The sequence below is a fragment of the Pseudonaja textilis genome, chromosome 4 (assembly GCF_049901715.1).
Source record: "Pseudonaja textilis isolate UNSWEBS1 chromosome 4, rPseTex1.2, whole genome shotgun sequence".
In the NCBI taxonomy this organism is placed as follows: domain Eukaryota; kingdom Metazoa; phylum Chordata; class Lepidosauria; order Squamata; family Elapidae; genus Pseudonaja; species Pseudonaja textilis.
This window is the reverse complement of record NC_141993.1, coordinates 87,078,047-87,105,179: the sequence shown is the minus strand read 5'-3', so window position 1 is coordinate 87,105,179 and position 27,133 is coordinate 87,078,047. Positions and strand designations below refer to the sequence as shown.

The following is a 27,133-nucleotide window of genomic DNA, read 5'->3' as shown; positions in this document are numbered from 1 at the left end:
GGCACCTTGTGGCTGCCACAGTTACCCCCTGACCCACGTGGCTCCCTTCCCACAGCCACTTCTCCTGCACCTGTGTATACTCCATCCCTCGCCCACCCATGAGCAACCACTTGCCTCCTGCAGGCCTGGGACTTGCAATTTTTCTTATGGGTAACCGGCAGGAGGTTGTCTTGCCTAACAACTGTGGGATTCAGTTAACAACCTCAGTCAGGACTGCAGGGATTGCTGTTGTTAAGCCTTGCAATCACACTTTTACGACTGCTTGACTTAGCGATGGAGATTCCAGTTTCATTCGTAATTCTTAAGTTGAGGACTACCTATGTAACAGATGCCTATGGAGATTCTCAGTCATCCAGGTCATGGTTGTCCCAAAAGTGGGTTTTTTTTTTTTTTTTCAAAGGCAACTGGTCTTTTGGTTTTTCCTTGAATTCATTTCACTTCTCATCCAGGAAGCTTCTTCAGTTCTCATTTAAGAACAGAACTGAAGAAGGTTCTTGGATGAGAAGTGAAATGTCTTCAGGGAAAAACAAAATCCAGTTGCCTTTTGAAAAAAAAAAAAAACACCTCTGGGCTTCCTATACAATATTTAAGAGAAAAGAAATGACTTCAGTCCCAATGCATTTAAAGCCTTAAATTAGTGCCAGCATAGGGAGATGAGACAGGGAAACTGGATAGATAAAAGGGGAGATCACTGGTTTACACAATTTTGGATTCCTTAGGTTCTGGTGAGTTAAATAACCTATTTCACGAACATTTTCCTTCCGGATTGCTTCAAAAGAATAAATATGGCTGAATAACCATAGAAGCAAAAGCGGTTGGCTCAGAGAGTACTGTAGGAAGCTATCCTAAGCTCTTGTCGTTGAAAAACAACGCGCAATTCCTGTTTTGTGAGTTCTCGGGCAGCTCGCATTCACTGTCAGCGGTTTTGCAAATGGGGAATTTTAAAGCAGTAAGATTGCACTTTGGCAAATGCAAATCCTGTAATTGTTTTGAATTACACAACCTTGTTTCATAAAAGTAGACCATGCCTTAGCCCTATGGACACTTCTGGAGGGGGGATTTTGTGTGTGTGTTTAAATCGACTCTGTAACTGACCTGCTCGGCTAGATAATTGAGTTATAATCCTGATATACTTATTCCAACCGACCACAGAGTGGGTTTAATCAGGTGCCTCCAAACCTAGGTAGGTGAGCTGGTGTGACCCAACAACCCTGTAAATTGGCTTCTGAAAGTCCTCTGGTCATAGCCTGGAGAAGATTTACGACTTGACACCTGCCCAGTGCTCCCTCTCAAATGTCTTAGGCTTTTCCGCCCCCCTGGTATTTAGCCTTCATGGGCCAGGATTTTAACTGGTAGTCCTTGACTTATGACCACAATTGAGTCCCCAAATTTCTGAAAAAAGAGACGTTTGTTAAGTGAATCCCCATTTTATGACCTTGCTTTGCCACCATTGTTAAGTGAATCATCGCAGCTGTTAAGTTGGTAACATGGTTGTTAAGTGAATCTGACTTCCTCATTGACTTTGCTTGTCAGAAGGTGATCACATGACCAAACCCCTCCCCCGGGGACACACACTGTGACAGTCATAAATAGAAATCAGTTGTCACGCGTCTGAATTTTGACCGCGTGACCCATGGGGATGCTGCAACAGCTGTGGAAAAACAGTCCTAAGTTTCTTTTTCCAGCACCAGGCTAACTTCCAATGGTCACTAAACAAACTGTTGTAAGTTGAGGACTGCCTGGAATTGCCTGAAGGAGAAGCATTTGAAACCGTGGAACTCTTGGACAGGGTGAGGTTGGTCCACATCTCAAATGCTTCTTGGAGAAGGCTTGTCAGTTTGCAGCAGAGGTGGGGAAGGATGGCCCCTTTATGACTTTTGTGGACTTCAACTCCCAGAATTCCTGAGCCAGCCATCACATCATTAAAACACATCATTAAAATGTAAACAAACCAGTTGCCAAGTGTCTAAATGGGGATGACCATAGGGAGGCTTCAGTCGTTGGGTGAAAAACGGTCACAACTCATTTTTTTGTCGTGTTGTTGAACTTTAAACGGTCACTAAGTGAACTGTTGTAAGTCAACAGTTAGTGCGGTTAATCATACTATTTAAGCCAGGGGTCGTCCCCAAACTTGGCAACTTGAAGACTTGTGGACTTCAACTTCCCTGGTTGGAGAATTCCGGGAGTTGAAGTCCACAAGTCTTAAAAGTTGTCAAGTTTGGAGACCTCCAAGGGTGTTGTGGACTTCAACTCCCAGAATTCCTCAGCCAGGACATCCAGATTCCACTCCAGCTGATGAGCATTAGCTGTTCTTAGGCCAGGAGCGTGATGGTTGCTTTTATTTGCTAATCACCAGCCATTGCTGCAGGCCCGGTTTAGAATATTTTGATCACGAAAGCCTTGTTCCGACAACTACTTTGGCAATCCAGGTTTTCTGCATATGTGGGTGTTTGCTGCCTTTGCGTCTTCTTTTGAGAGTGCTTCCCGTGCTTTTTTTTTTTTGGGGGGGGTTGATGTTTTTGGAGTTGAGAAGGATTGATGGCATCTTGTGTGCAGTTATGCCAGCGATCCTCCCAGCTGCCCTGAAAAGTGCCGTAAGGCTATTTATCTGTGCACAACGTATCAGGGTGACAGCTCTAATCAAACGAGATTGCGTGGACTGGTAATTCAGGAGACAAGTTATGTGCTGCTCCTTCTCATGTTTATCATTATCTTAAAAGAGCCCTGGTGGCGCAAGTGGTTGGGATGCAGTATTGCGGGCTAATTCAGCTCACTGCCAGCAGTTTGATTCTGACCAGCTCAAGGTTGACTCCGCCTTCCACCCTTCCGAGGTCAGTTAAATGAGGACCCAGATTGGGTTTTTTGAGGAGTGGGGAGGGTGGCAAGTGTACTGACTCTGCAAATCGCTTAGAGAGTAAAGCAGCATATAAGTCTTAAGTGCTACTGCTGAAGAAAGAGCATTTGAAATGAGAAGTGGGTTTGTGTTGCCTTTTAAACCCAGCCGTGGTCCCAAGGACTGAAATTTTAACACAGTTAAGGAGCACCCGATTGGGGGAGGCCAATAGATTTTCCCCAGCTGATTGCTCACCTTCCATCTCCTCTTGATATACACATCCCCTAAAGCACCAGGGTTTGGCCTTGAGCACATGGCATTTATTCAGAAGACCCTGGCTTGTGGCTGCACTCTCCTCCCTGCTTTCGCAGGCTTTAACCTTCAAGTGTTTGCTTAATGGGCTGGCCTGACTAATTCTGTTGTGTCAGAAGACCTTGAATCGCTGAAGTCTTGGAGGAGTGTGAATCTAACCACAGTCAGCTGGCTTCCTTTCGTGGGAAGCAGCTGTTGGGAGGGGGGGTTATCCCCCTTTTTTTCCTCCCTCAACAGGGCCAATTAAGGACCATTTTGGACAAGGCTGGACTGGACCTTGGTCTAGGAATGAATCCAAGTAGCTGTCAGTTACAGTGTATTTCAGACATTCCCTTTACTTGGGATAGTGGACTTTTCCTTCTGGCCCCCTCAGTATGTTTTTCTAAATTAATGAAATGATGGGTTTGTCCTTCAAAACACAGCCCGCTATTCTGTTTTCCTCTTTGCTGTTTGAGTTCCGTGGATTTGGGATACCTTAGTTGTGGATTGTGAGTCCCATTCCACCCCTATTCTACTTTCTGCAAGACAGCCTTCCCCGTTCCAGCCACATTTGGTTATCTCTGGGTCCCCATCCCAGTTTTGCCTCCATTCATCACCAGAGGCAGGAATTCTAGGAACTGGAGGCTTAATATGTCTGGCAGCATCTATATCAGGGATCTCCAAGCTTGGCAACTTTTAAGACTTGTTGGACCTTCGACTCCCAGAATTCCAGCTCTGGGAGTCAAAGTCCACAAGTCTTAAAAGTTGCCACGTTTGGAGACCCCTGGAAGAGTCTTGCCCTCCTAATATTCTCCCCAGTCTGCTTTGAGCAACATTGACATAAACTAGGGGTGGTGAATGGACCCTCCCACGGTTCCTTGTCACTGGTACATTGCCAAGAACCGACAAGAAGGGGAAATGCCGAAAATTTAGGTTGCCTGCCTAAATGTGGGACCATGGCCGGTGGTACTTTCTCTCCTATAAGTGCTCCCTGTAATAAGAATAACCCGGCCAGAATTCCTCCCCAGTGTGGCTTTGGCTCTTCTCCCAGAGGTGCCCAACCCTGCTATGGGATGCATTCTGGGTGGGATCTTGAGTCCCAGGCTGCTGGGATTTTATCCTCTGGAATGAAGAAAATGATGACATCAGTGTGTGTCCTCTCTACCTGGGTGTGTACACGTGTTTGGAGGATCACTCTGTACTCCCGTCTCTATGGTTGGGATGTCCGGGGTAGCAGATAGCATCCTAGTGCCAGCCCCCTCAGGTAGATTCTGCAGGAGGCCAAGGTTTTTATTTTTAAGTTCTCCACGGGCATTTCGAACGCGGGGCAGACAAAACGTGAACAACCCCACCTCTGATTCTGGTTCCTGCCTGAACCTCCGTTGCTTTATTGCTGCAAACTCTAAATTACCCGTAGCCATTCGCTTCCTGTTGAGAATTGCCTCTTCTCTGGAAAACCTCCACTTTAGTGCTTTTTAGAATTAGACGATTCCTCAACGTGAGGTTGGAAAACCCTGAACGGCTCTGCTCCGACTTTTGTGGGGTTGTTTTTATTCGAGTGCAAACCTGTTTTCTGGGAGAAGGTAGCCCACGGAATTCTTCACCTGATTTTTCCTATGCTGCTGAGAAGGTGCCTTGAGCTGCGTTGGCTTCCCTCAACACTGTCCCCTTCCTTTTATTCTGCCTCTGGAACTCTTCCCCCATTGTCAAACTCCTCCAAAGGGGATTTTCTTAGCCCCGATCTGAAGCTGAAAACGCAAACAGGACAATCACAGTGAGGCCTGTTTAGCCCTTAGAAGCTAGCTTGTCTGCACGAAATTCCCAGAGAGGCCATGGTCAGATATTGCTAGGGCCAAGGTACTAATTTTTGCACAGTGCATTGCTTTCTGTTTCGCAAAGAAGACCTGGGTTTCTCTTATTCCACCCCCACCCACCCCTTTTTTCCCCCAGAGGGATAATTTAGGCTGAGAGTGATGTTGCCCAAAGCAAAGTAAATTATGAGATACTCTGCAAATGGTCTACCTGTATCTCCTGGGCCCAAAGTGGAGCTTTTGAAAGGAAGAAGCGATTGCTTCTCCCTCCTTAATTCATATCTCCTCACCTCTCCAAATATTCATAGGCCTCATTGTTTGTTAAATCACCTGAATTACAATGTTTTGTTGTTCGTTTGGTGTCCCATTCGTTGCAACCCCCAAGGACCATAGCATGCCAGCCCCCAGCCCCGTCCTTCAGTACCTGCCAGAATTTGCTCAGATTCATGTTCACTGTGCTGGGTCTTTTAAATTGAATTGAATTCTTCATTGTCATTGTACGTATATACACAGTGTATACATATAATGAAATTCACGTAACACCCAGAGACCAGGCCCAACACAAACACACACATGACAATCCCCAAACACCTCCCCACCCGCCAAAATTCCCTCGCTCCCTAAAAACACACAGGCATCCACACAACAGACCAAGTAATACTGTCCAACGGCTCACTGATGGTGGTCCTTAAGTTCACTGTTAAGTGCAATTATAGCTCTGGGATAAAAAAAACTGTTCGGAAAATGTGGGGTCCGAGTTTTAGTTGTTCTGTATTTTAAGCTCCCGCCATCACCCCTTTCCTCTAGTCCCTGTATTTGCATACAGGTAGTCCTCGACTTAATGACCATAACCGAGCTCAAAATTTCTGTTGCTAAGTGAGACAGCTTTGACCCAATGTACGGCCTTTCTTGCCACGATTGTTAAGGGAATCCCGGCCGTTAACACGGCTGTTAAGCGTATCTAGCTTCCCCATTGACTCGGCTTGTCAGAAGGTCGCAAAAGGGGATCGTGTGACCCCGGACACTGCAACCGTCATAAATATGAATCCGTTGCCAAGCGGGATGAATTTTGATCACGTGACCACAGGGGCACTGCAATAGTCATAAGTGTGAAAAACGTTCATAAGTCCCCTTTTTTTCCGGTGCCGTTTCAACAGTCACTAAGTGAACCGTTACAAGCCCAGGACTATCTGTACTGCGCCAATCCAGTCTAAACATCCGGCTGACCATGTGGCGAATTTGGGTCACGTGACCGTGGGGATGCGGCCAATGGCCGTAAGCGTGGAAAACTGGTCATAAGTCACTTCTTTTTAACGCCGTTAATAACTTCGAATGGTCACTGAATGATCTCTTCCCCGAGCGGCTGATTAAGATCCGCCGTTTTCCTTTCCTCAACCTGCTTCTTCCGCCCTTCAGAGCAGAGGTGAGACCGCTCACACTCCCTAGCGAGGGAGGGCTGTAAGTGCCCGGCGTTGGCACCGCCTCGAGATCCCCTGCGCCTTTCTCTTCTTGTGCCCGCTGTGGGTACCCCGACGGGTGTTGGCTGGGGCTAACGTGGGCCCTAAGGTTGCCAGCCCTCTTCCCTGCTGCTGCTGCTGCTGCTGCTGGAGCCTGTGACTCAGGCACGTGGGCATGAGGCTTCCTCCGACTGGTTTGGGCAGTGCTGAACCAGCGCCAAGACCGAACGGCTGTGACTGGGTGGGGCTTTGAGGGCTCCCTGGTTCTCCTTAGGCTCCCTCTCCTCTCCCGTCTCTCTCTCATGTCTCTGCAGTGCAGCAGACTCTGCGATCTGACACCACCGCCAGCAGCAGCAGCACCAGCAGCGGTGTGGCAGCGGCAGCTCCCATGTTCCCGGCCTTGTGGGGGTGGGGGTCTGTCCCCCGCCTTGCCCATGTTTGTCGAGCCCGGAGGTCCTCCGTGCCATGCACCGGCCGGTTTGCAGGCTGATCTTTTCTTCCCCTTCCTCCCCCACCCTTCTCACCCCCACCCCGCCCCCAAATCCCTTTCGGGGAAAACCAGGCAGATGAAAACTCTCCACCGCTTGCAAAAACCCAGCCTGGGATTTTCCTGTTTGGGTGAGTATCATTCGTCTCCCTGGCTCGTTCTGTGGCTCTTCTTCGCTGCACGCCTTGAGTTAGGAGTGGGATAAGGGGGCAGGTTTACTCCCCAAAGAGCCTCTTTTCTTTCGGGTACGAAGAATTCGGGGAGAGGTGTGGGGGGGTTCCCGCTGAGGCCGAAAATAAAGTTCCAAAGCTGTTTTGTTTTGCTTCTGTTCTTTTTTTCCTGTCTTGCAAACGTATCGGTGGGATCGGGCCTGTGCTTAAAAATAAAAAACCCCTCTCTGCCTTTCCCAAGAGCTCGTTTGTGTAAACAGTTCAGCCAGGCATACTTGGGTAAAAAAGGGGGAGGAGGGGGCTGCTAGTTTTGTCATCTTCAGAAGTTCCTGAGATGGGATGGAGGAGGGGGAAACGGCTATGGTGGATTGAGAGACCACCATGACTTGGGACGAGTGTGTAATAGTTCACTCAGGACTTTCTCAGGCTCCCAAACAGCGGTACCCAGACTCTTGATTTCAAAGCGGTACCCTTGACTTCAGAGCTGCTGTCCTATTCGTTCACCTAAAAGCGCTGCTTGTCCTGTTGTCCCGGATTAGGAGATTAGTATTTTGGTCCGGTATAGCAGGGGTCATTTGAGATGACACCTCTTGATTGGCTTAGCCCCAGTGACTTCCTGTAGGAAGAGATGCTGCAGCCCCCCCTCCTCCTCCCCCCCCCCTCTCTCTACACCTGAGTGTGATGCTGCACCACAAGCACATTGGCTACCGGGCATGGGGAAAGTGTGGGAGAGAATTGTTGCAGACGGTGCAGTTGTGTTCAGAGCAGCTAAATCTCTTCCCCGCCCCAGAGACAAAGACAGCCTGAACTAAATAGGGTAAATATTTCGGAGGGGACGTCTTGGTCACATCGTGCAGCTCAAAAAAGGCTGGGGAAGACGGAACTCCCCTTTTTGGGGAGAGCGGTTAGTGCAGAGGAAGGGAATAGGTAAGATTGGGCCAGACCTCCAACAATTCAGCCTCCAACAATTCAACCTCCAACAATTCATGAGCCGCCGTAGAGCAAGGATAGGCAGCTATGGCAATTTTACGACCTGTGGAGTTCAGCTCCCAGAATTCGCCAGCCAGCACCAGAGTTGGAAATCCATACAAAATTTTTAAGTTGCCGTGGTTGTGGGGAGTGGGGGAATTATTTAGAAACACTGCTTTTAGGTAGGTGGTTCTCAGAACGGTCTTTCTCTGTGGCTATGGAACACGCAACTGAATGTCCTTTTACAGTTGGAGACGGCGATGTATAGGGTGTAGTGGTTGGGTTTTGAAACTCAGGGTTAACTATAGCAGGGGTCTCCAACCTTGTCAACTTTAAGACTTCAACTCCCATAATTCCTCAGCCATCTTTGCTTGGTTGACAAGGTTCGACACTCCTGATATATAGTGTATATTAGGGGGTCCCTAAAGCTCTGCTGGCTGGAGAATTCTGGGAGTTGAAGTCCACAAGTCTTAAAGCTGCCAAGTTTGGAGACCTCTGGTGTATATGATATCTACTATTTAAACAGCTCATGGAAATTGGACTGTGGCACTATTTTAGCCAAAGACGGACAAGTATTATATTTTTCAGGGAATCGCTCTGCTAAGAGTCTGTCCTCCAGGTATTAATATGGGACTCTTTCACTCATTTCTTTGAATTTCCTCCCGAGCATCATTTTAGAGCTGGCTCAGGGCCTCCTTTGGTGCTACATTCATTTTTGGAAAAGAGACACCCGTTATAGGATGGAAGTAGTTGAATGTAGATAGAACAGAACATAAAAGTTGGAGATAACAAAAGAAATTGGAGATGTTTCAAGTGCAGGTAGTCCTTCACTTACAACTATTCATTTAGTGACTGACCGAAGTTGCAACGCCACAGGAAAAAAAAGTGACTTAGGACCGTTTTTCACACTTGGGACCATGGCAGCATCCTCATCGTCACGTGATCAAAATTCAGGTGCTTGGCCAACTGACTCATATTTATGATGGTTGCGCCGTCCCCGGGGGTCACGTGATCTCCTTTTGCGACCTTCTGACAAGCGAAGTCAGCGGGGAAGCCAGATTCCATTAACAGCCATGTTGCTAACTTAATAATTGCAGCGCTCCACTTAACAACGGTGGCAAGAAAAGTTGTATATGAGGTACGGCTTTTGAGCTAAACTTCACTTAACGATTGTCTCGCTTAGCAACAGAAATTTTGGGCCGCTCAATTAGGGTCAATTAAGTTGAGGGGGCTACCAGTAGTTGGAATTCGCCCTCCCATCCCTTTCAGTTTGCTTGCTGCAAGTGAGGTGGTTTGATGAGCAGATTCAGTGTCTACACTTCATCCCTTTCCAGTTACACCTGTGGAGCCTTGTGAGCCACAAAGTCAATTTTACAAAATCTGGGTAGCATTTCTGGGCACTAAAATCTGCTCCTCAAACTTCAGAGACACAGAGTCTGTCCTGTAGGTAGTATTGTGGGAAGTACAATCCAACTTCAGGTGGAGAGAATCAGAATGGAGCTGGAAGGGGCCTCGGAGGTCTTCTAGTCCAGCCTCCTGCTCAAACAGGAGATACCATTCCAGACAAGTCTTTTCTTAAGCATCTCCAACGATGAAGAACCCACAATGTCTGTTCCCCTGGTTAATTGCCCTCCCTGTTAGAAAGCTTCTCCTTAATTCCAGGTTGCTTCTCTCCTTGATTCGTTTCCATCCATTGTTTCTTGTCCTGCCCTCAGGTGCCTTTGGTAAATAAGTTGACCCCATCCTCTTTGTGGCATCCCCTCAAATACTGTAATCACGTCCCGTTCCCCACCCCCGACCTTCTTTTCTCTAGACTCGCCAAATCCAAATCCTGCAACTGTTCTTCATACTGTTCGTTTTAGTCTGCAGAATCCCAGGGTCACCTGGTCACGTTTTGCGACCTGTTCACAACCATGTTACTAACTTGAAAAAACTCTGCCGATTCACTTAACAGATAGGGCAAGAAAGGTCGTGAAGTGGGACAAAACTCACTTAGTGGCTGTCTTGCGTAGCAAGCAGCAATTTTGGGCTCCCTTGTGGTCATAAGTTGAAGGACTTACCTGCATTCCCATAGCAATTGGAAGTGAGAGTTGTATAACTTCCCTTCTTTGAGGGGCGGGAGGGAAGGCTACTCAGATTACTTCTGGGGCTGGCTTTTCATTTTACCTCGGCTTGTTTATCGGTTTACAATTTCAATCTTTCGTCCTGTTTTGTACACGTTCTTCCTGGGTCTGTTTTATTACTTTCCTCGAGCGATGATGTTTCTCAAGACTTTGTCCTTTGGGCACGTATTTTGACCGCACTTTTTTCTTAACCCAAATAATATTTTTTTTTTTTTACATTGTCAGGCCACAGAATTCTGAAAAAAAAACCCAAAAACCCCTTTTTAATCACGCTTTGGGAGGGTGTGGGGGGGTGCACCTGTGGTAAATTGACATAAAGATCCAGGTTTTCAGCTATTCCTACAGGCCCTCCTCACCTTGTATGGCGGAGGTCCCCAAACGTGGCAACTTTAAGACTTGTGGACTTCAGCTCCCAGAATCCCTCAGCCAGCTAGTTCCACGCGTCTTTTTAAGTTGCCGAGTTCGGGGACCCCTGCTGTATGGCGCCCCTCAGCATTTTGCCCTGTCTGCGGCTGCCCGTGTTCGTTTTGATGATGCTTCTCTCTGTCTCCCTCTCTGCAGATAGTAAGGGGATCCTTATGCAGCAACACGTGAAATGAACAAAGCTCCACAGCCCTCCGGAGGAACCCCGTCAGCCCCACACCCCTCCCCTTCTCCCGGACTTCCACAGGTAAGGATTCTCCTCCCCCCGCCCGCCTTCTGCCCTGGGTTGCTTTATCCACTCCCACACACACACCCCCGGCCTAGATAGGCTCACATTTTGCTGCTCTGCCTCCTCTTGGTGGCTTGAGCGGTAGCTCCTCTAGCAGAGGTGGGGCTCTATGACCCTTTTACGGCTGGTGGACTTCAACTCCCATTCCTGAGCCAGCATGGAGTTGGAAGCCTACAAGGCCTCAACAGGGCCAGAGTTGCCCAACTCTGCTCTTAACTGCTCCAATTATTATCATTGTTTTTTTAAAAAGCCAAAATGAACTTTCCTGTAGCTTGCCAGCCTTTGGCCTATTGGCTTGCCAGGTTGACCGATGCCATTTTCATTCCATTTGCCCAATGCGTCTTAGAGCCGGTGCTTTTTTAGTCCTCAAAACGCTGCCTCAGGTATGGTTGGAGGTTGGGGCAGCTGCCGCGAAGCTGCTAACCTGCGTCTTCTCTCCTCCCTTCTCCTAGCAGTCAGCATTTCCTCCTGGCCAGGCGGCACCTGTGGTTTTTAACCCAGCGCAAGCTACCCAAATGAATACGCCTTCTCAGCCTCGACCGGTAAGAAGGAGGCGGCGAACCACCAGGGCTGCGGCTCTCGGAGCTGCAAGATTCTCTTTCTTTCTTTCTCTTTCTTTCTTTCTTTCTTTCTTTCTTTCTTTCTTTCTTTCTTTCTTTCTTTCTTTCTTTCTTTCTTTCTTTCTTTCTCTCTCTCTCTCTCTCTCTCTCTCTCTCTCTCTCTCTTCTTTCTTTCTCTCTCTCTTCTCTCTCTCTCTCTCTTCTTCTCTTCTTTCTTTTCTCTCTCTTTCTTCTCTTTCTCTCTCTCTTCTTTTTCTCTCTCTCTCTCTCTCTCTCTCTCTCTTCTCTCCCTCTCTTCTTTTCTCTCTCTCTCTTCTTTTCTCTCTCTCTCTCTCTCTCTCTCTCTCTCTCTCTCTGGCGAGCCGAGCCTTCTCTGATGTGTTGCCAAACAGGTTCTTCGGTTTGGCTCTGGGGGCTGGCAGGGCACAGTCAGCCCTGCAAGCTGACTCGGTCTGCAGGCGCCACTGACTCGGGGAGTGCATCTGCAGCTGTGTGGCAGGTGGGGGTGAGGGTTGGGGAACGAGCCGGACGGAGCCAGCCGCGAGGTTTTAAGAGATGCCCAGTTAGGGTTGGCATGGAAGGTGGCGGAGAGGAGGCAGGGGGAGGGCGGCTCAGCTGCCCCCGAGGAGCAAGGAATTTGGGGGAAGGTGGTGGTGGGGGGAGCAGGGAGTAGACAGAGGTGCCTGTAACTGTCGGTGATGTTCTCCTCTTGTCTCCTTCCCGTGCTCTTTCTCGTCTTAGTTTCCAGCAGGGCCGCGTTCTTTACATCAGCAGGTACTAACCTTTCTCCGCTTGCCTCACTGCATGCTGGATGCCATCCCAGGGGGGAGGGCGCCCTTCGGATCGGGGGGTCGTGCTTGGACACTGCAGGGCAACGGACTGCAGGGCTGGAGGGGCCCCCGAGGGGATGAGGGTGAAGCCTCCAAGTTCAGACCCCTTGCAGGTCCCCTGTGAGCTCCCTTACAGGAAGTTTTCCCCCCTCTTCCACTCTCCACCTCCCCCCAGCCCCCCATTTTTTAAGAGAGAAATGATAATACAGGTAGTTCTCGACTTAACGACCCAATTGAGCCCCAGATTTCCGTTGCTGAGCAAGACGGTTGTTCGGTAAGTCTTGACCCACCCACTTCATTTTACAACCTTTCTGGCCATAGTTCTTAAGTCAGTGGGCCGCAGGTGTTAACTAACACGGTTGTTAAGTGAATCCGGCTCCCCAGATTTGACTTCGTTCCTCCAAAAGCTGCAAACACCCTCCCCCCCCCGGGATGTTGCGACCGTTGTAAATATGAGCCAGTCGCCAAGTGTCCGAATGTTGATCACGTAACATGGGGGTGGCTGCAGCGGTCATAAGGGGGAAAACAGGTCAGAAGTCCCTTCCCTTCCCTCTCTTTCCCCCCCACCCCCAGGTGCCGTCGTAACTTCGGACGGTCGCCCAACACAATGGTTGTAATTCAAGGACTACCTGTACTATTCCCCCCTTTTCAACCCAGGTTTGGATTACGATGATTATAAGGGGCCTTTTGGACTCGCCGCTTTAAAGGCATTTGAAAGGGGGATCCGATCGTATTGTGTATTACCTAAAGCCCTTTTTAATAAGCCTGCAGGGAAGAGAGATTGTTGGGGTAGGGGGGGAAAAATGGGATAGGGGGTCCATGGAGTCCGAAAAACACACGAAAACCTGGAAAAGAGAACCCGTAGCTTGGGGCAGGCGTGCGAGGGTCATTTTTCCCCTGGTTGTGGTTAGGGCCAGTTTGACTGCAGTGTCCACGCTTCCCCACTTCCCTTGTGACTTGCATGGCCTCTGACTCATGAAAGTGCTTCTCTGTCACTGTTTCTCATTTTGCTCCGCTCCTGCTGTCTGGCTTCTCCGTTTGATGCCCCTTCTCCTCCTCCTCCTCCTCCCTCCCTTTCCCTCGAAGACGCTTCCGGGCCTCTCCCGGGATTGGTGGCGACATCCTTCTCTTCTCCCTTTCTCCCCGTCCTTCCCTTTCGGTGTGTTGCACGTCTTCCAGACTCCGTTCACCGCCTCTCTTACGTTTCTTGGCAGACTGCCTGCAGGCTCCCAGGAGAGGGCTGCGTCCTCCATTGTCCCCCCCCCAAAATAGTCACCCCCTACACCAATACCGGGAGGGCGGGTGGGTGGCCTCCGTCCCTCGGTCACATCCGGTTGTCCGAGAGCTTGCTTGGTTGGGAACGAAGCCTTGAGGGGAATGTCAGGTTTCATCCTGTCGCCTTAGGCTGGGGATGTGGGAATTGAGCTGGTGTTAACCTAGGTAAGGTCTCGGCAGCGGGATTGGAAACACGGTTCCCGGGTGATGAGGTGGCGTGTTCTCCTCAATCTGCTTGTTTTTTTTTTTTTTTTAAATTACCCTCAATTTATTTATGCTTACTTGGGCAATCTTTTAAAAAACTGCCAGCTCCGAATCTTCTGGCTGGTTTATCTAGGGCAGTGATGGTGAACCTTTTTGGCAACGAGTGCCCAAACTGGAATGCGCACACATGGGCGTGTGCCGAGTGCCGGAAACCCGAAGACCAGCTGGCTGGTGCGCATGCCTGGTTTTTGGCCGTTTGGGGGTCATTTTTAGGCCATTTTTCGTGTCATTTTGGGCCGTTTTCTGGACTGTTTTCAGGCTGTTTGGGGGTCATTTTCAGTCTGTTTTTGGGGGTCCTTTTCAGGCTGTTTTGGGGTTGTTTTCAGGCTGTTTTTTGGCCAGCAAAAGGCCAGAAAAACCCCTTGGTTTTTTTGGCCAATTTTTTTGGCCATTTTCCAGTGCTCCGGCACCCGCAAAGACCAGCTAGCCGGTGCGCAAGTGTGTGCCGTAAACCAGAAGAGCGTTCATGATGCCGTTCGTGCCCACAGAAATGGCTCTGCGTGCCACCTCTGGCACACGTGAACACCGGTTCACCATCCTGGATCTAGGCATTCAACCCCCACGTTTTGTTTCTAAAACTTCACCAACATGGTGAATGAATAGGATTGTTACCTTCACACCCCGAAGTGGGTGGTCTTGTTTTGTCTGAGCAAAGCTGCCACTTCTGGAGCTGGCTTTCCAGGTGCAGTTTGATTGAATTCAGGAAGAACTAGAAGCCTTGATCCTCGGTGTGAAACCTCTGAGTCAGATCAAAGCTTCCAGGTGTCTTTCATGCTGGTCCATCCAGTCTCCGTGGAGAGATTGGGATATGAACGAGGAAGTCCGGTCCTTATGTTATTACTACAGCCATCTCAGTCAGTGATCTCAGGAAGCCACAATCTCTTAGCATCTGTCACGCAGGGTGGATGATCCTGGCCTAAATCTAATGTTAACCACTAGCAAGCTTTGAAAATTGGGTGCTTTGTGTCTCTGCTTTTAAGAGTCTGTCTCCCAGTCTGGCATCTCTCCAGGCGTGTTGGATGAAAGATCAGGCTGACGTCAGGATTCTGGGAGTTGAAGTCTTCCCACAATCGTCAGAGGGATGGGAACTAAGGAGGAGAGCTAACGACAGATCGTCCTCGACTTAACAACAGTTCATTTAATGACCGTTTGAAGTTGCAACAGCACTGGGGGAAAAAAAGGGCCATTTTCCACACGGCGGTTGCAGCATCTCCCATGGTCACACGATTGACATTTGGATGCTTGACCAGTGGTTCGTATTTATGACGGTTGCAGTATCCTGGGATTATGTGATCCCCTTTTTGCGACCTTCTCAAAAGCCAAATCAATGCGGAGGTCAGATTCATTTAGCAACTGGGTTACTAACTTAATAATTACAGTGATTCACTTACTCAGCGTGGCAAGAAAAGTCATAAAAATAAATTTCCTGCTTACCAACAGAAATTTTGGGCTCGCTTGGTGGTCGTAAGTTGAGGATTACCTGTATTTCATCGCACTTTCTGTCCTTCCTTTCAGCTTTGGGGAAAACGATCAGTTCCAGTAGATAACTTCTAATAGTCATCACCCTCCTTAACGCGAAATCGTAATGCTCATTGTTGCTGTTCACAGTTCCCCACTGGGCTGGTCATTAGACATGGCCTCTCCATGCTCAGAATCCAAAAGAATCCCATAGGAAATTTGCAAAGGGCACCTGGGGAGGGTCCGAAGGAAGGATGATGCCCACCACACCTGTGCCCAGTGAGAACTTGAGGCTCGGGGCAGAATTACGATACAGAATGTTGCACAGTGAGACCCATGGCGAGTGGCTTCGAAGAGTGCGGCCCTTGTTAGAGCTATAAGTGCTGATTGAGCACCGATGACTGGATTTGTCACGGACTACCCTCAACTGCCTTCTTGATCTTGGGAGTTCAAATTGTCTCTTGGGCTTGGGACAGGGTTTTGCAACCTTGGTGACTTTAAGAGAGGTGGACCTCAACTCCCAGAATTTCCCAGCCAGCACTGGCTGGGGAATTCTGGGAGTTGAAGGCCACTTGTCTTAAAATGTATTTATTTTATTTGGTTTGTCAATTGCTTACAAGATAATAGGGACAAGTAAAAACATAGTTATGAATAAATGGATACATACAAGAAAAAGAAACAATAGGACAGGGACGGTAGGCACCCTGGCTTAGTGCTTTCCCTTGGCTAATTCCCAAGCCTGTGATCTCCTTTTTTTTGTTTTTTTGTAAACTCTGGGTCGTTCTGTAGACATTCTCCCATAGCTTTGCAAAAGCCAGCGGGTGGCAGTTCCATCGATGCTCCTTTTACGGTCCTAAGCCCCATTCTTCTTCTTCCTCATACACAGATATTCCCCCTTTGCAGCTTAATGCTTTTGGAGACTTAGGTAATGACATTCTAAGGCCAAACTTCAGTGCGCGGACTGCCACTGTGTCCGCAGGGCAGAAACCAAGCCACGCAAATAAGGGAAGCCCCATCCGTGGGATGCCAGTAGCACGGGGAAACCACACACCCCTCCGGTCCATGGAAAAACCTCTCTCCCTGGACCCGGTCCCTGGTGCCCAAACGGTTGGGGGGGGGCACTGTTTTAAGGGGGTTAAGAGGGACATTGTTCTTCCCTCTCCGGTGTATTCTGCTCAAAAGGGTGTCTTCAAACTTGGCAAGCTTTAAGGCTTGTGGACTTCAACTCCCAGAATTCCTCCTCCAGTCCATGTTAGCTCAGGAATTCTGGGAGTTGAAGTCCACCAGTCTCAAAGCTTGCCACGTTTGAAGACCCTTGGTGTGTATCCTGGGAGTCTCCTCCTTCTAGACATTTTATTTTTTTTCCTTTAATTTCTTCCCTCAAGTTTGTGAAGGCCTTGCAACAGGAACGGGTAGTCCTTGACTTAATGACCATAATGGAGCCCAGCATTTCTGTGGCTCAGCAACAGAAGACTTGTTAGTTAAAAGAGTTAAAGAGTTAGTTAAAAGAGTTTCTGCCCTGTGGACCAATAGTTAAAAGTGCTTTGCCCTGTTTTACGAGCTTTCATGCCACCGTTGTTAAGTGGATCACTGCAGTGGTTGTCAGAAGGTCGCAAAAGTTGATTACGTGACACACACACACCCCCGACGCTAAAACCGTCGTAAATATATATGAGTCAGTTGCCAAGCATCTGAATTTTAGATCGCACGACCATGGAGAGGCTGAAACGGTCGTGAGTCACCTTTTTTCATTGCCGTCGTAACTTTGAACGTTCACTAAATGAACTGTTTGTAAGTAGAGGACTACATACATTTGTAAAAAGAACCCAAACTAGCATTTTATTTTTACATTCTTATAATGCCCAGCTCTACTTACAGCCTGAAAATTTGCTATTATATAATAGTTGAAACCATAAGGAAACTTTTTAAAGTTTTCATATTCTATCAGAGCAATCTCTGATAAACTACAGTCTTAGCCAAAATAAATAAGTCACCTCACTTCCTTAAGCCTCTGGTATTTTCCTGGGTGTAAAGATCATTTTCTAATGTTTTGCATAGAACAGTCTTGAGATTATTAAACCCCACCTCAAACTGTATACAGATTTTCAAAGGGAAGTGTTAACTTAGTACAAGAAGTTTGGAAATTGAATATTTCAATGATTTCGTTGCTTCTTTCCTTAACGGGTGCGAAAGAACCATCACTGAATGGACAGCGTGCATAGAATCAAAACTTTGCATTAGTGAGCTACAGGTAGTCCTCAACTTATAACCACAGTTGAGCCCAACATTTCCATTGCTAAGTGCGATGGTCGTTAAGCAGGTTTTTGCCCTGTTTTACAACCTTTCTTGCTGCAGTAAAGTGAATTGCTGTCATTGTTAAGTGAGCAACATAGTTGCTAAGCGAATCTGGCTTCCTCATGGACGTTGCCTGTCAGAAGGTCACAAAAGTGATCAAATGACTCCAGGACACTGCAAAGGTCATAACTATGATTCAGTTGCCATGCAGCTGAATTTTGTTGGGGTGACCCTTGGGATACTGCAATGTTTGTAAGTGTGAATAACCTAAGTCACTTTTTTCAGTGCTGATGTGACTTTGAATAGTCACTTAATACACTATTGTAAGTCGGGGATTACCTTTATGAAAACCTGAAATTATTTCCACAGTGCTTGGGGGCATTTTTACTGCCATTCCGAAAGAAAAATATCCTTAGAAACTAGCCAAGTATAAGTAGTAAATTTTAACTGAGAGAGGACGAAGGTTGATGTTTTTCTATCTCCTTTTTTATGGAGATTCTCAGTCATCCAGGTTCCGGTTGCCCCAAAGTTGTTTTTTTGAAAAAGGCCACTGGACTTCGTTTTCCCTTGAAAATGTTTCGCTTCCCATCTAAGAAGCTTCTTCAGTTCTACGTCAGAATCCTGGATGAGAAGCAAAAGGCCTTTAAGGAAAAACGAAGAAAAGCCTCTCGTAAAAGCACTTGGGATACCCCTTGGTCCTTGTAATTATTATTGTAATCACTGTAATTATGAATAATTACACTGATCTCCTCTAATATGCTATTGCAGAGGTCTCCAAACTTGGCAACTTTAAGACTTGTGGACTTCAGCTCCCAGAATTCTCCAGCCAGCATAGCTTGCTGGGACTTGAAGTCCATAAGTCTTGGGGGACCCTGTGCTATTGCATTGAATACCCTTTTTATTTATTTTATTTTATTTATTTGTCAAGCAAGTATTAGGTAACAGGTATAAGCAGAAGCATGGTTATGAATACATGAAATGGATACGAATAAAAAAAGAAAAGAAACAATAGGACAGGCACGGTAGGCACGTTGGTGCGCTTCATGCACACCCACTATTTTTCTACTTTCCCCCCCTATTTTTGTACTTTTTCCTGAGAAGGCTTTACCATATTAAAACAAACGGTTTCGGACGAATAAAAAGTTTTAATGGGAAGTTCTTGGAAAGGAACACAGGTAGCAGCCTTGAGATCCGTGGTAAAACTCTGTTCCGTGAGAGAACTTGAAGACTTCCATCTTAACTTATTTATTTAGAAGCACCCAGAGTTCTCGTGTCACGATCGAATTGAGCAGGCTGTTCATTTTTGAGGCTAGATGGGGGCGTGCTGGGTTTTTTTTGGCAGGCTTTTGAAAAAGTTTTTTTATCTCACACCTGTCCTAGAGAGACTTAAGATTGGGTGTTGCATCATCTGGGTCTCTTGACAAAGAGGTTTCTTGTGGGTTGTGAGTCCTACAGTGCAATGGTGGCCACCGATATAATGGGGGCTTTGGAGATTGTCCAGTTAAGTGTCTTTGCTGGAAGTTTTCAAATGGATGACCTCAAGCAAAGGCAGCCCAATGACGCTGTATAGCTATTGTGTTGTTCCCTCCTCACTATATTTCTGTGTGTATGTCTGGGGACAACCCATGGAAGAAATAATGGGGAAAGATGGCTGTACAGGTAGTCCTTGACTTACGACCAGAATGGGGCCCAACAATTTTTGTCGCCAAGTGAAACCTTCGTTAAGTGAATTTTGCTCCCGTTTTACGTTTTGCTCCTTGCCACAGTTAAGTGACTCAGTCCAGTTGTTAAGTAAGCAACATGGTTGTTAAGTGACTCTGGCTTCCCCCTTTGCTTGTCAGAAGGTCGCAAAAGGGGATCGTATGACCTGCGACCGTCATAAATATGAGTCAGTTGCTAAGTGGCTGAATTTTGATCACGTGACCACTGAGATGCTGCCACAGTCAGGACTGAAAAAAAAAATGGCCCTAAGTCCCCCCTTTTTTTGTGCCGTTGTGACTTTGAATGGTCACTAAATGAATGGTTGTAAGTCAAGGACTACCTGTATTCCAGAATTCCTGTCTAGGTAGATATTAATTCAGAGGTCCCCAAGCCTGGCAACTTGAAGACTTGTGGACTTCAACTTCCTTGGCTGGAGAATTCTGGGAGTTGAAGTCCACAAGTCTTAAAGTTGCCAAGATTGGAGACCTCTGTATTAATTCCAACATATCAGAAGAAGGTTGGCCAAAGTCTTAATGGAAACAGAACAATAAGTCACCATTGGGAAAAGATAGGAGGGAAAGAAAGAACAGGGCGGGGCGGAAGAGACCTGGAAGTGAGCTGAAATACAGAGGAGAAGAGAGCTTTGAAGAAAAAAATGGTCATAAGGAAAGAGGAACCAGAGGCTGCATTAACAGGGATGGAATCAAGATCATGTGAAATGTTGGTATCTCTTTATAATCCCTTAAAGAAGGCCACACTTGGAATATGGCACCCAGTTTTGGTTGTTACCATATTAAAAAGGATGTTGAGACTCTAGAACAGGGGTCTCCAAACTTGACAGCTTTAAGACTTGTGGACTTTCGCTCCCAGAATTCCTCCTCCAGTCATCTTAGCTCAGGAATTCTGGGAGTTGAAGTCCACAAGTCTTAAAGTTGCCAAGTTTGAAGACCCTTGCTCTAGTACGGGTATCCAACCTTGGCGATTTTTAAGACCCGTGGGCTTCAACTCCTAGAATTCCTGAGCTAACATGTCTGGAGGAGTAATTCTGGGAATTGAAGTCCACAAGTCTTAAAGTTGCCAAGTTTGAAGCCCCTTGCTCTAGAAAGAATGCACAGAGGAGCAACAAGGACGATTAGGGGGCTGGAGGCTAAAACGTAGGAAGGAGGGTTGCAGGAATTGGGTAGGTCTGGTTTAATGAAAAGGAGGGCTTAGGGGGATACCCCCACGATAGCAGTGTGTGGAAACTAATCAAGGAGAGAAGCAACTTAGAAATAAGGAGGAATTTCCTGACAGAACCATCAGTGGGACAACTTTCCTCCAGAATTTGTGGGTGCTCCGCCCCGGAGGCTTTTCAGAAGAGACTGTACAGCCATTTGTCTGAAATGGTATAGGGTTTCATGCTTAAACGGGGGTTGGGATAGAAGACCTCCAGGGTCCCTTCCAACTTCGTTTTTTCTGTTATCGGATGCATGCAGCCCCACCAGCCCTACTGTCCATTCAGGTCTCCTTTTGGGGAAGGGAGTAATTCAAACACCCAGAACTTCTTTCCAACGAGAGCGATGCCGGAACAAGCAACGCCATCTCTGCTGCCTGCGCCCCCTGATTGATTGATTGATTCATTTTCCTATTTCCCCTTTTTTTTGGTGCAAGCCGTGTGTCTTATTGACCTGCTCTTCTCCCCAACCCTGTACCCCATTCCAGCTTCTTTTCCCCATGGCTGCAGTTGCTTTCTTGCTGAGTGTTGGGGTCTTCCCAGGTGCCTGGTAACATGTCTGGCTGTAGGTAACTTCTGTTTCTTCTTTCTCTCTTTCCCTTTTCTCCTTGCGTGTGCGTGCGTGCGTCTGTGTTGTGTGTTGCCAACAGGGCGGATTCAGGTCTCTCCAGGTAATCCCTTTTCTATAATCCTACTCTGGTTGGGACCGGGAGGGCCACCCCCCCACCCACCCCCCTTCGAGTGTGAGTGGAAGTACCTTAACGCCCCTCCGTGCTGTAAGTTTGTAAGTTTGAGGTGGTGTTAAAACAGCTGTCCTTTAGCCTGTAGGGATCATGAGATCTTAGAACAGGAACTTTTAAGACTTGCTGGCTGGAGAATTCTGGGAGTCGAAGTCCACAAGTCTTAAAGTTGCCAGGTTTGGAGACCTCTGTCTTAGACGATGATGGTGTTTTTATTTTATTTATTTTTTTAAACCCAATTCCATGTTGCACAAATCTCTGGGAAAAGTGTTGACGGGTCACTGAATTTGAGTGCTTCATCATGACCCTTCTTTGCTTTTCACGATTGTTCTTCATTCGTCTGACTTCTCCGTATGCGTCCTCTCCCTCTTTTATTTCAGTGCGTTTGGTCTTTCACTCTCTTCCCCGTCCCCCCACTTCTCTTCCCCCCCTGAGTGTTGCATTACCGCAGTTTTTGCTCACCCCCGAATCAGAGATTGTAACTCACAGAATATCCAGGGATTTTCGAAACCTATCCCATTTGGGGACCGCCCGTCTCGTCCTCCCAAGAGGAACTCGGGGCGGTATACAATTAAAATACGACAAAAAAATGAGAATAAAAAGTATAGAGCAGTTAAATTTTTTAAAAAGAGGCAAGGATGAGGAAAAGCAAGGTTAAAAATTAATTCAGAAAGAGGAAAGGATGGCTTTCAGGTTAAAGAAAAATGCTGTTGTGTCCCAGGGCATGTAATGTCAGCGTTCCCCTACATCTCTCTAGAGTTACACATTGATTGTATGTTAGTTTCCTATACTAGCTGACTTGAAATTGGAGAAAGTTTCCAGGGTTTCTAATATCCTAGCATTGCCAACTTCCATTAAATATAACTTGTAGTTTTCTGGTCCTTTGTTTGCTGATAAAGGGGGGAGGGGTAGATAATTCGATCTTTATAGGATAGGAACCTTTGCATGACAGGTAGCCCTTGAGTTACGACCACCACTGAGCCCAACATTCCCGTGGCTAAGCAAGACAATGGTCAAGTGAACTTTGCCCTATTTTTACGACTTTTCCTGCCGCTGTTTAAGTGAATCCCCGCGATTGTTAAGTTAGGAACGCAGCTGTTAAACAAATCTGAATTCCCCATTGACATCGCTCATCAGAAGGTCAAAAAGGTGGATCACGTGACACCACCCCCCCCCGGGACACTGCAACCGTCATAAATACGAGTCAGTTGGGAAGCACCCCACTCTAGATTACGTGACACTGAGGATGTCGCGACGGTTGTAAGCGTGAAAAAAATGGGTCGTAAGTCGGGTTTTTTGTCAGTGCTGCTGTGACTTTGAGCGGTTGTAAGTTCAACCGTGCATCAGCTGACTGACCAAATGATTGTAAGTGGAGGAGTACCTGTATGCATTTTCACCAGTCCAGCTTATTTTACAGCAGGGGTCTCCAACCATGGCAACCTTAAGACTCGTGGACTTCAACTCCCAGAGTTCCTTAGCCAGCAAAGCGGATGGGGCTTCGCTTGTATTTGTGGCCTGGTTTCCGGCATGCCGTGGCCCGGTGTTGGTCCATGGACCAAGGGGTGTTGGGGACCCCGCTCTACACTCCCTATGTCAGGGGTCTCCAAACCGTGGCAACTTTAAAACTTGTGGACTTCAACTCTTTCAGAGTTCCTCAGCCAGCTGGAATTTGAAATCCACAAGTCTTAAGTTTCTTTGCTGGCTGAGGAATTCTGGGAGTTGAAGTCCAGTAGTCTTAAGTCCACAAGTCTTGAAGTTTCTTTGCTGGCTGAGGAATTCTGGGAGTTGAAGTCCAGTAGTCTTAAGTCCACAAGTCTTGAAGTTTCTTTGCTGGCTGAGGAATTGTGGGAGTCCACTAGTCTTAAAAGTTGCCAAGGTTGGAGACTCTTGTTTTTCCACAACTCTGTTCATTTGGAAAAGGGAACTTAAGCATCTATATAAATGCAGCCCAGTATAGGGTGTCCACAGAGAGAAGTCACCGGTTAAACTGAGCTAATTTTTCCTCTCTCTCCCTTGTCTTTCCCTGCCTCTTATTCACGATTATGTCAAGAGAGGGATTTTTTCCCCCCGATAGGGCCCATTGTCTTCCTCTCTGAAGACTTGGGCAAAACCTAGCCCTGCTGGCCTTTGATTCAAGCCTTTCGTTGCATCCTTCTCGGCTGTAAGCCAGCTTTCATTCATTCAGGAGCGAGTTGGTACATCCTGAAATTCAGCAAAGCTCCCAGCAGTGGCTGCCCTCCTACGGGTAGTCCTCGACTTAACAACAGTTCATTTAATGACCGGGTTTTTTGGGGGAAGTTAACAACGGTACTGGGAAAACAAAGTGACGTACGCCACTTTTCGCACTTAACGACCGTTGCAGCATCCCCACGGGTCAGCCTGATTTACATCCGGCTGCTTGGCGGCTGACTCACACCGACGACGGTTGCAGCGTCCCCTTTTGCGAGAAGCAGAGTCAACGGAGAAACCGGAGCCGCTTAACCACCGTGTGCCTAACTTAACCGCGGTGCTTCGCTTGACCTAGAAAGAGGCGTAAAATGGGGAAAAACTCGCTTCTTGCTGAACCAGCATAAAAAGTTGGGGGCTTGATTGTGGTCGTAAGTTGAGGACTACCTGCATTTCGACCCGTTTGGCGGAGGGGGGCATACGGTGGGGGCTAGCCTAGTGTAGGGGAAGCAGCTGGGGTTCCTCTGGCCTGGCCTGACTAACGAAGCACGTCGCTCTCTCCTTTCTCTCTTGAAGCATTTCTACCAGAGCAGGGCCCAGCCACCGACCAGTGCTTCCCGGGTGCAGAGTAACACGTCGGCTCGGCCTGGCCCACCCACTCATGTTTATCCAGCTGCTTCCCAGGTCATGATGATCCCTTCACAGATCTCCTATCCTGCTTCGCAAGGTGCCTACTACATCCCTGGACAGGTGAGGGTTAGACTGGGGCTGCGGCCCCCTTCATTGTGGAGCGGCCGAGAGCTTGTGGCTGCTTTCCCGAGCGATCTGTGTCTCCTGGAACGGGTGTGTAGCTCGCCTTCCCTCTGGGGTTGGTGTAAGAAAGGGAGGAGGGGTAAGTTTCTGGTCTGCCCTCCTGCCTGTCAACAGATAGCGTCCCAGTCATGGCTCCCAGCTGCCTGTAACGCGACAGTCTTGGTTATCTTTCGTCTGGGGAGAGCTGTATTTTGGTCAAACAAACCACACACTGGCAAATTGTCGCATGGTTGATGTATGCAAATGCCTTCCTCCCAATGGGGAAGGCAGGAATGGGGTGTGCTGGCTTCGGTCAGAGACAGCAGAAAAGCATTTGGGACCAGGAGGTAACAACAGACATTGAGTTCACGTGACGGTGACTCGACTCCCTACTTAACTGAGCTGCTTGCACAACCCAGTTCATGGGCCGATTGTTGCGATTGTACGAGATTTAATGGCTCTCGCCCTGAGTCAGTAGCAAAGGACGGCTCCTCTGACCTCCCTTTTCGTAACTGTCCCGAGCCAGTTGGAACAAAGATGATGTATTTTGCACCATTTTTAGGAAATGGGCTTGGCTTGATTCCCGAAGCTTGTCCAGGAATGGCCGCTTAGGAAAGCCTTATGTGAACTCTTGCAAACCTACCGGCTAGTCTCAATAGTTCACACGTGAAAATGTTTCTGATTGCTCTTGAAGAAGGTCAAGACCTAACATGGTCTCTCTCTCTTTCTCTCTCCCTCTCTCTCTCTCCCCCTTCAAGGTTCTGTCCCAGGCTATTCAACTAGAGCCTGTGGTTCAGTCCCTTAATAAATATGAGTGGCCTCTAAAAAGTTCTGATGTTTTTATCATGCAGGCTCTGTAGATGGCAAACATAATTTTAGAAAATGGGAGTCCAACTATATATAAAAGGCAAAGGGAAATACCCCACAAGTGTTGCCTTCTGCAGTTTCACGTAAAACACATTGTGTGGGTTTGGGATTGTTTTTATATTGATTTAGTCCATGGGAAATTATAATGAAATCTTGGCTAGGCTACCACCAGCTCCATCCTTGCAAGGTCATCCGGTTTTCTCTCCTGCTATTCTTGACCAAACTCTTCCAAACTCTTAATTTAGGTCACATTATCTCATAGTTATAAAGGCCCCACCCTAAGCACCCCAAGAGGTGTGCCTAGCAGGTCAAATGCTGGTGGAGACGCGAAGGAGAACCTCATATGGCCTTGTGAGACACAGTACAAGAGGCAAAGGGCCTCAGATACGAGTGCCACGTAAGCCTCTTTCAGAGAAAAGGGATTGCCAAACGATGCTTAAATTGCGGGTCCATCACCTTTTGTCCCTACGGGCTCCAGGTGGTCTCCCTACAAAAAGAACAGAGGGGCATTTCTTTGGAGATTCTCAGTCATCCAAGTCATGGTTGTCCCAAAGGTTCTTTTTTTTTTTTTTTCTTCAAGAGGCAGCTGGGCTTTCTGGGTTTTTTCTTCTGAAGACATTTCGCTTCTCATCCAAGAAGCTTCTTCAGCTCTGACTGGATGGTGGGGATTGGAAGGATTTATACTCCTTGCAACTGGTCGTTTGCAGGAGAACAAACCCATCTGGACTAGATTCAGCAGTTCATCCGCTTTTAAAAGACGTAGGCACTCTTTTGAAGTCCACATTTTGGACAGGGAGGACTACTAGTTTGAAAGAGGAATCAAAAACAGGCCATTTATCTCAGTGGTAAGTGTCTCTAAGCAGCAGCAAATCTCCAAGCACCAAGAATACATTAAGGCAGAAGCTTGCCCACCTCAAGGATAAAACACCCAGCCATAAACTGAGCAATGTGGTATGTGCAGTACGGTGCAGTGAAGCACATGCAAATCTGTACATTGGGGAAAACAAAACCATCGCTTCCTGAACGCATGGCACAACACGAGAGAACAAACCCATCAGGACAAGGTTCAGCGGTCTGCATTTAAAAGACAAAGGCCAGTCTTTTGAAGACAGCAAGGTTCACATTTTTGGACAGAGAAGACCGCTGGCTTGAAAGGGGTCAAAGAGGCCATCTATGTCAAAACTGAACAAAATTGAACTCAACCGAGCGGGACGGATACGACATCATCTATCTCCAGTCTACAACAGGATCCTTTCAGCAGTTCCAAGAAGGCTCCACACCCATTTGCACCACTCAGGTGACCCTGAGGACACAAATAAACCTCCGAGCAGCCTCAACGACCCCCCTAAAAAGGATGCAAATGACCAGCTATCTGCAAGGAATATCAATCCTTCCATTCCCCACCATCTAGTCAGAGCTGAAGAAGCTTCTTGGATGAGAAGCAAAACGTCTTCAAAGAAAAAACAAGAAAGTCCAGTTGCCTCTTGGCGGGGGCGGGGGGGCGGGAAAGCACCTTTGGGAGCAGAGTGGCCTGGTCTGATTTTCATGACGGCCCTTCCTATTGAAGGTATCGATTGCTGGAGCCAATGATACTCCCAAGCCTGTGGTTACATTTATAATTACTAGAATGTAATCCATGGATGGTGCTTCGAGGGCAGAGACTTGGACTTGAGACTTGGAGGGCTGAGATTAGTCGTCATAAAGTGAGACCGAATAGATCTGGAGTTGGGGTGGGCGGGGGGGAAGAATTTAGAAAGGCAACACCGTCTCAGCAAACATCCATTGGAACATTTTAGGGCCAGCCTTTATCAGCTAAAAGACAAGGTGTTTTAGTTTACCTTATTGTCATTATACCTCGCACAACGAAATTAAATGCCACCTTCAGTGTACATTGTGACTATGAAAATAAACACACATCCTTCACATTCTATACATCGAATTGAAAACCCCTGATATCACATTAACATTGCACCGTACAGTAGAATTCAACAACGCTGCACGAATTTTTAAAAAAAGAAAAAGCTTAAGGTTGAGAGGAACATTTCTTAAGCTTTGTAAGGACGATTTGCTCAATCTTTGGAGGCTGCAATTTGAGGATCGGCATACAAAGTATAATCTC

General features: G+C 47.4%; 1 protein-coding gene across 43 annotated transcripts in view; it reads left to right on the top strand.

Annotated features, from left to right (window-relative positions):
- EIF4G1 (eukaryotic translation initiation factor 4 gamma 1) overlaps positions 1-27,133 on the top strand; it is a 126,090-nt gene that overhangs the window by 16,315 nt on the left and 82,642 nt on the right. For 10 of the 43 annotated variants that reach the window (XM_026718878.2, XM_026718875.2, XM_087933590.1 and 7 more), the window contains 3 exons: positions 10,703-10,811; positions 11,306-11,395; positions 23,932-24,105. In XM_026718878.2, coding sequence (XP_026574663.1) covers positions 10,737-10,811; positions 11,306-11,395; positions 23,932-24,105 — 339 coding nt within the window. In that variant the 5' untranslated portion in view covers positions 10,703-10,736. Of the gene's footprint in view, positions 1-6,706; positions 7,011-10,702; positions 10,812-11,305; positions 11,396-12,154; positions 12,188-21,099; positions 21,121-23,931; positions 24,106-27,133 lie in introns of those variants that run through there. The other 33 variants (XM_087933599.1, XM_026718879.2, XM_087933607.1 and 30 more) reach the window with 9 other exon arrangements.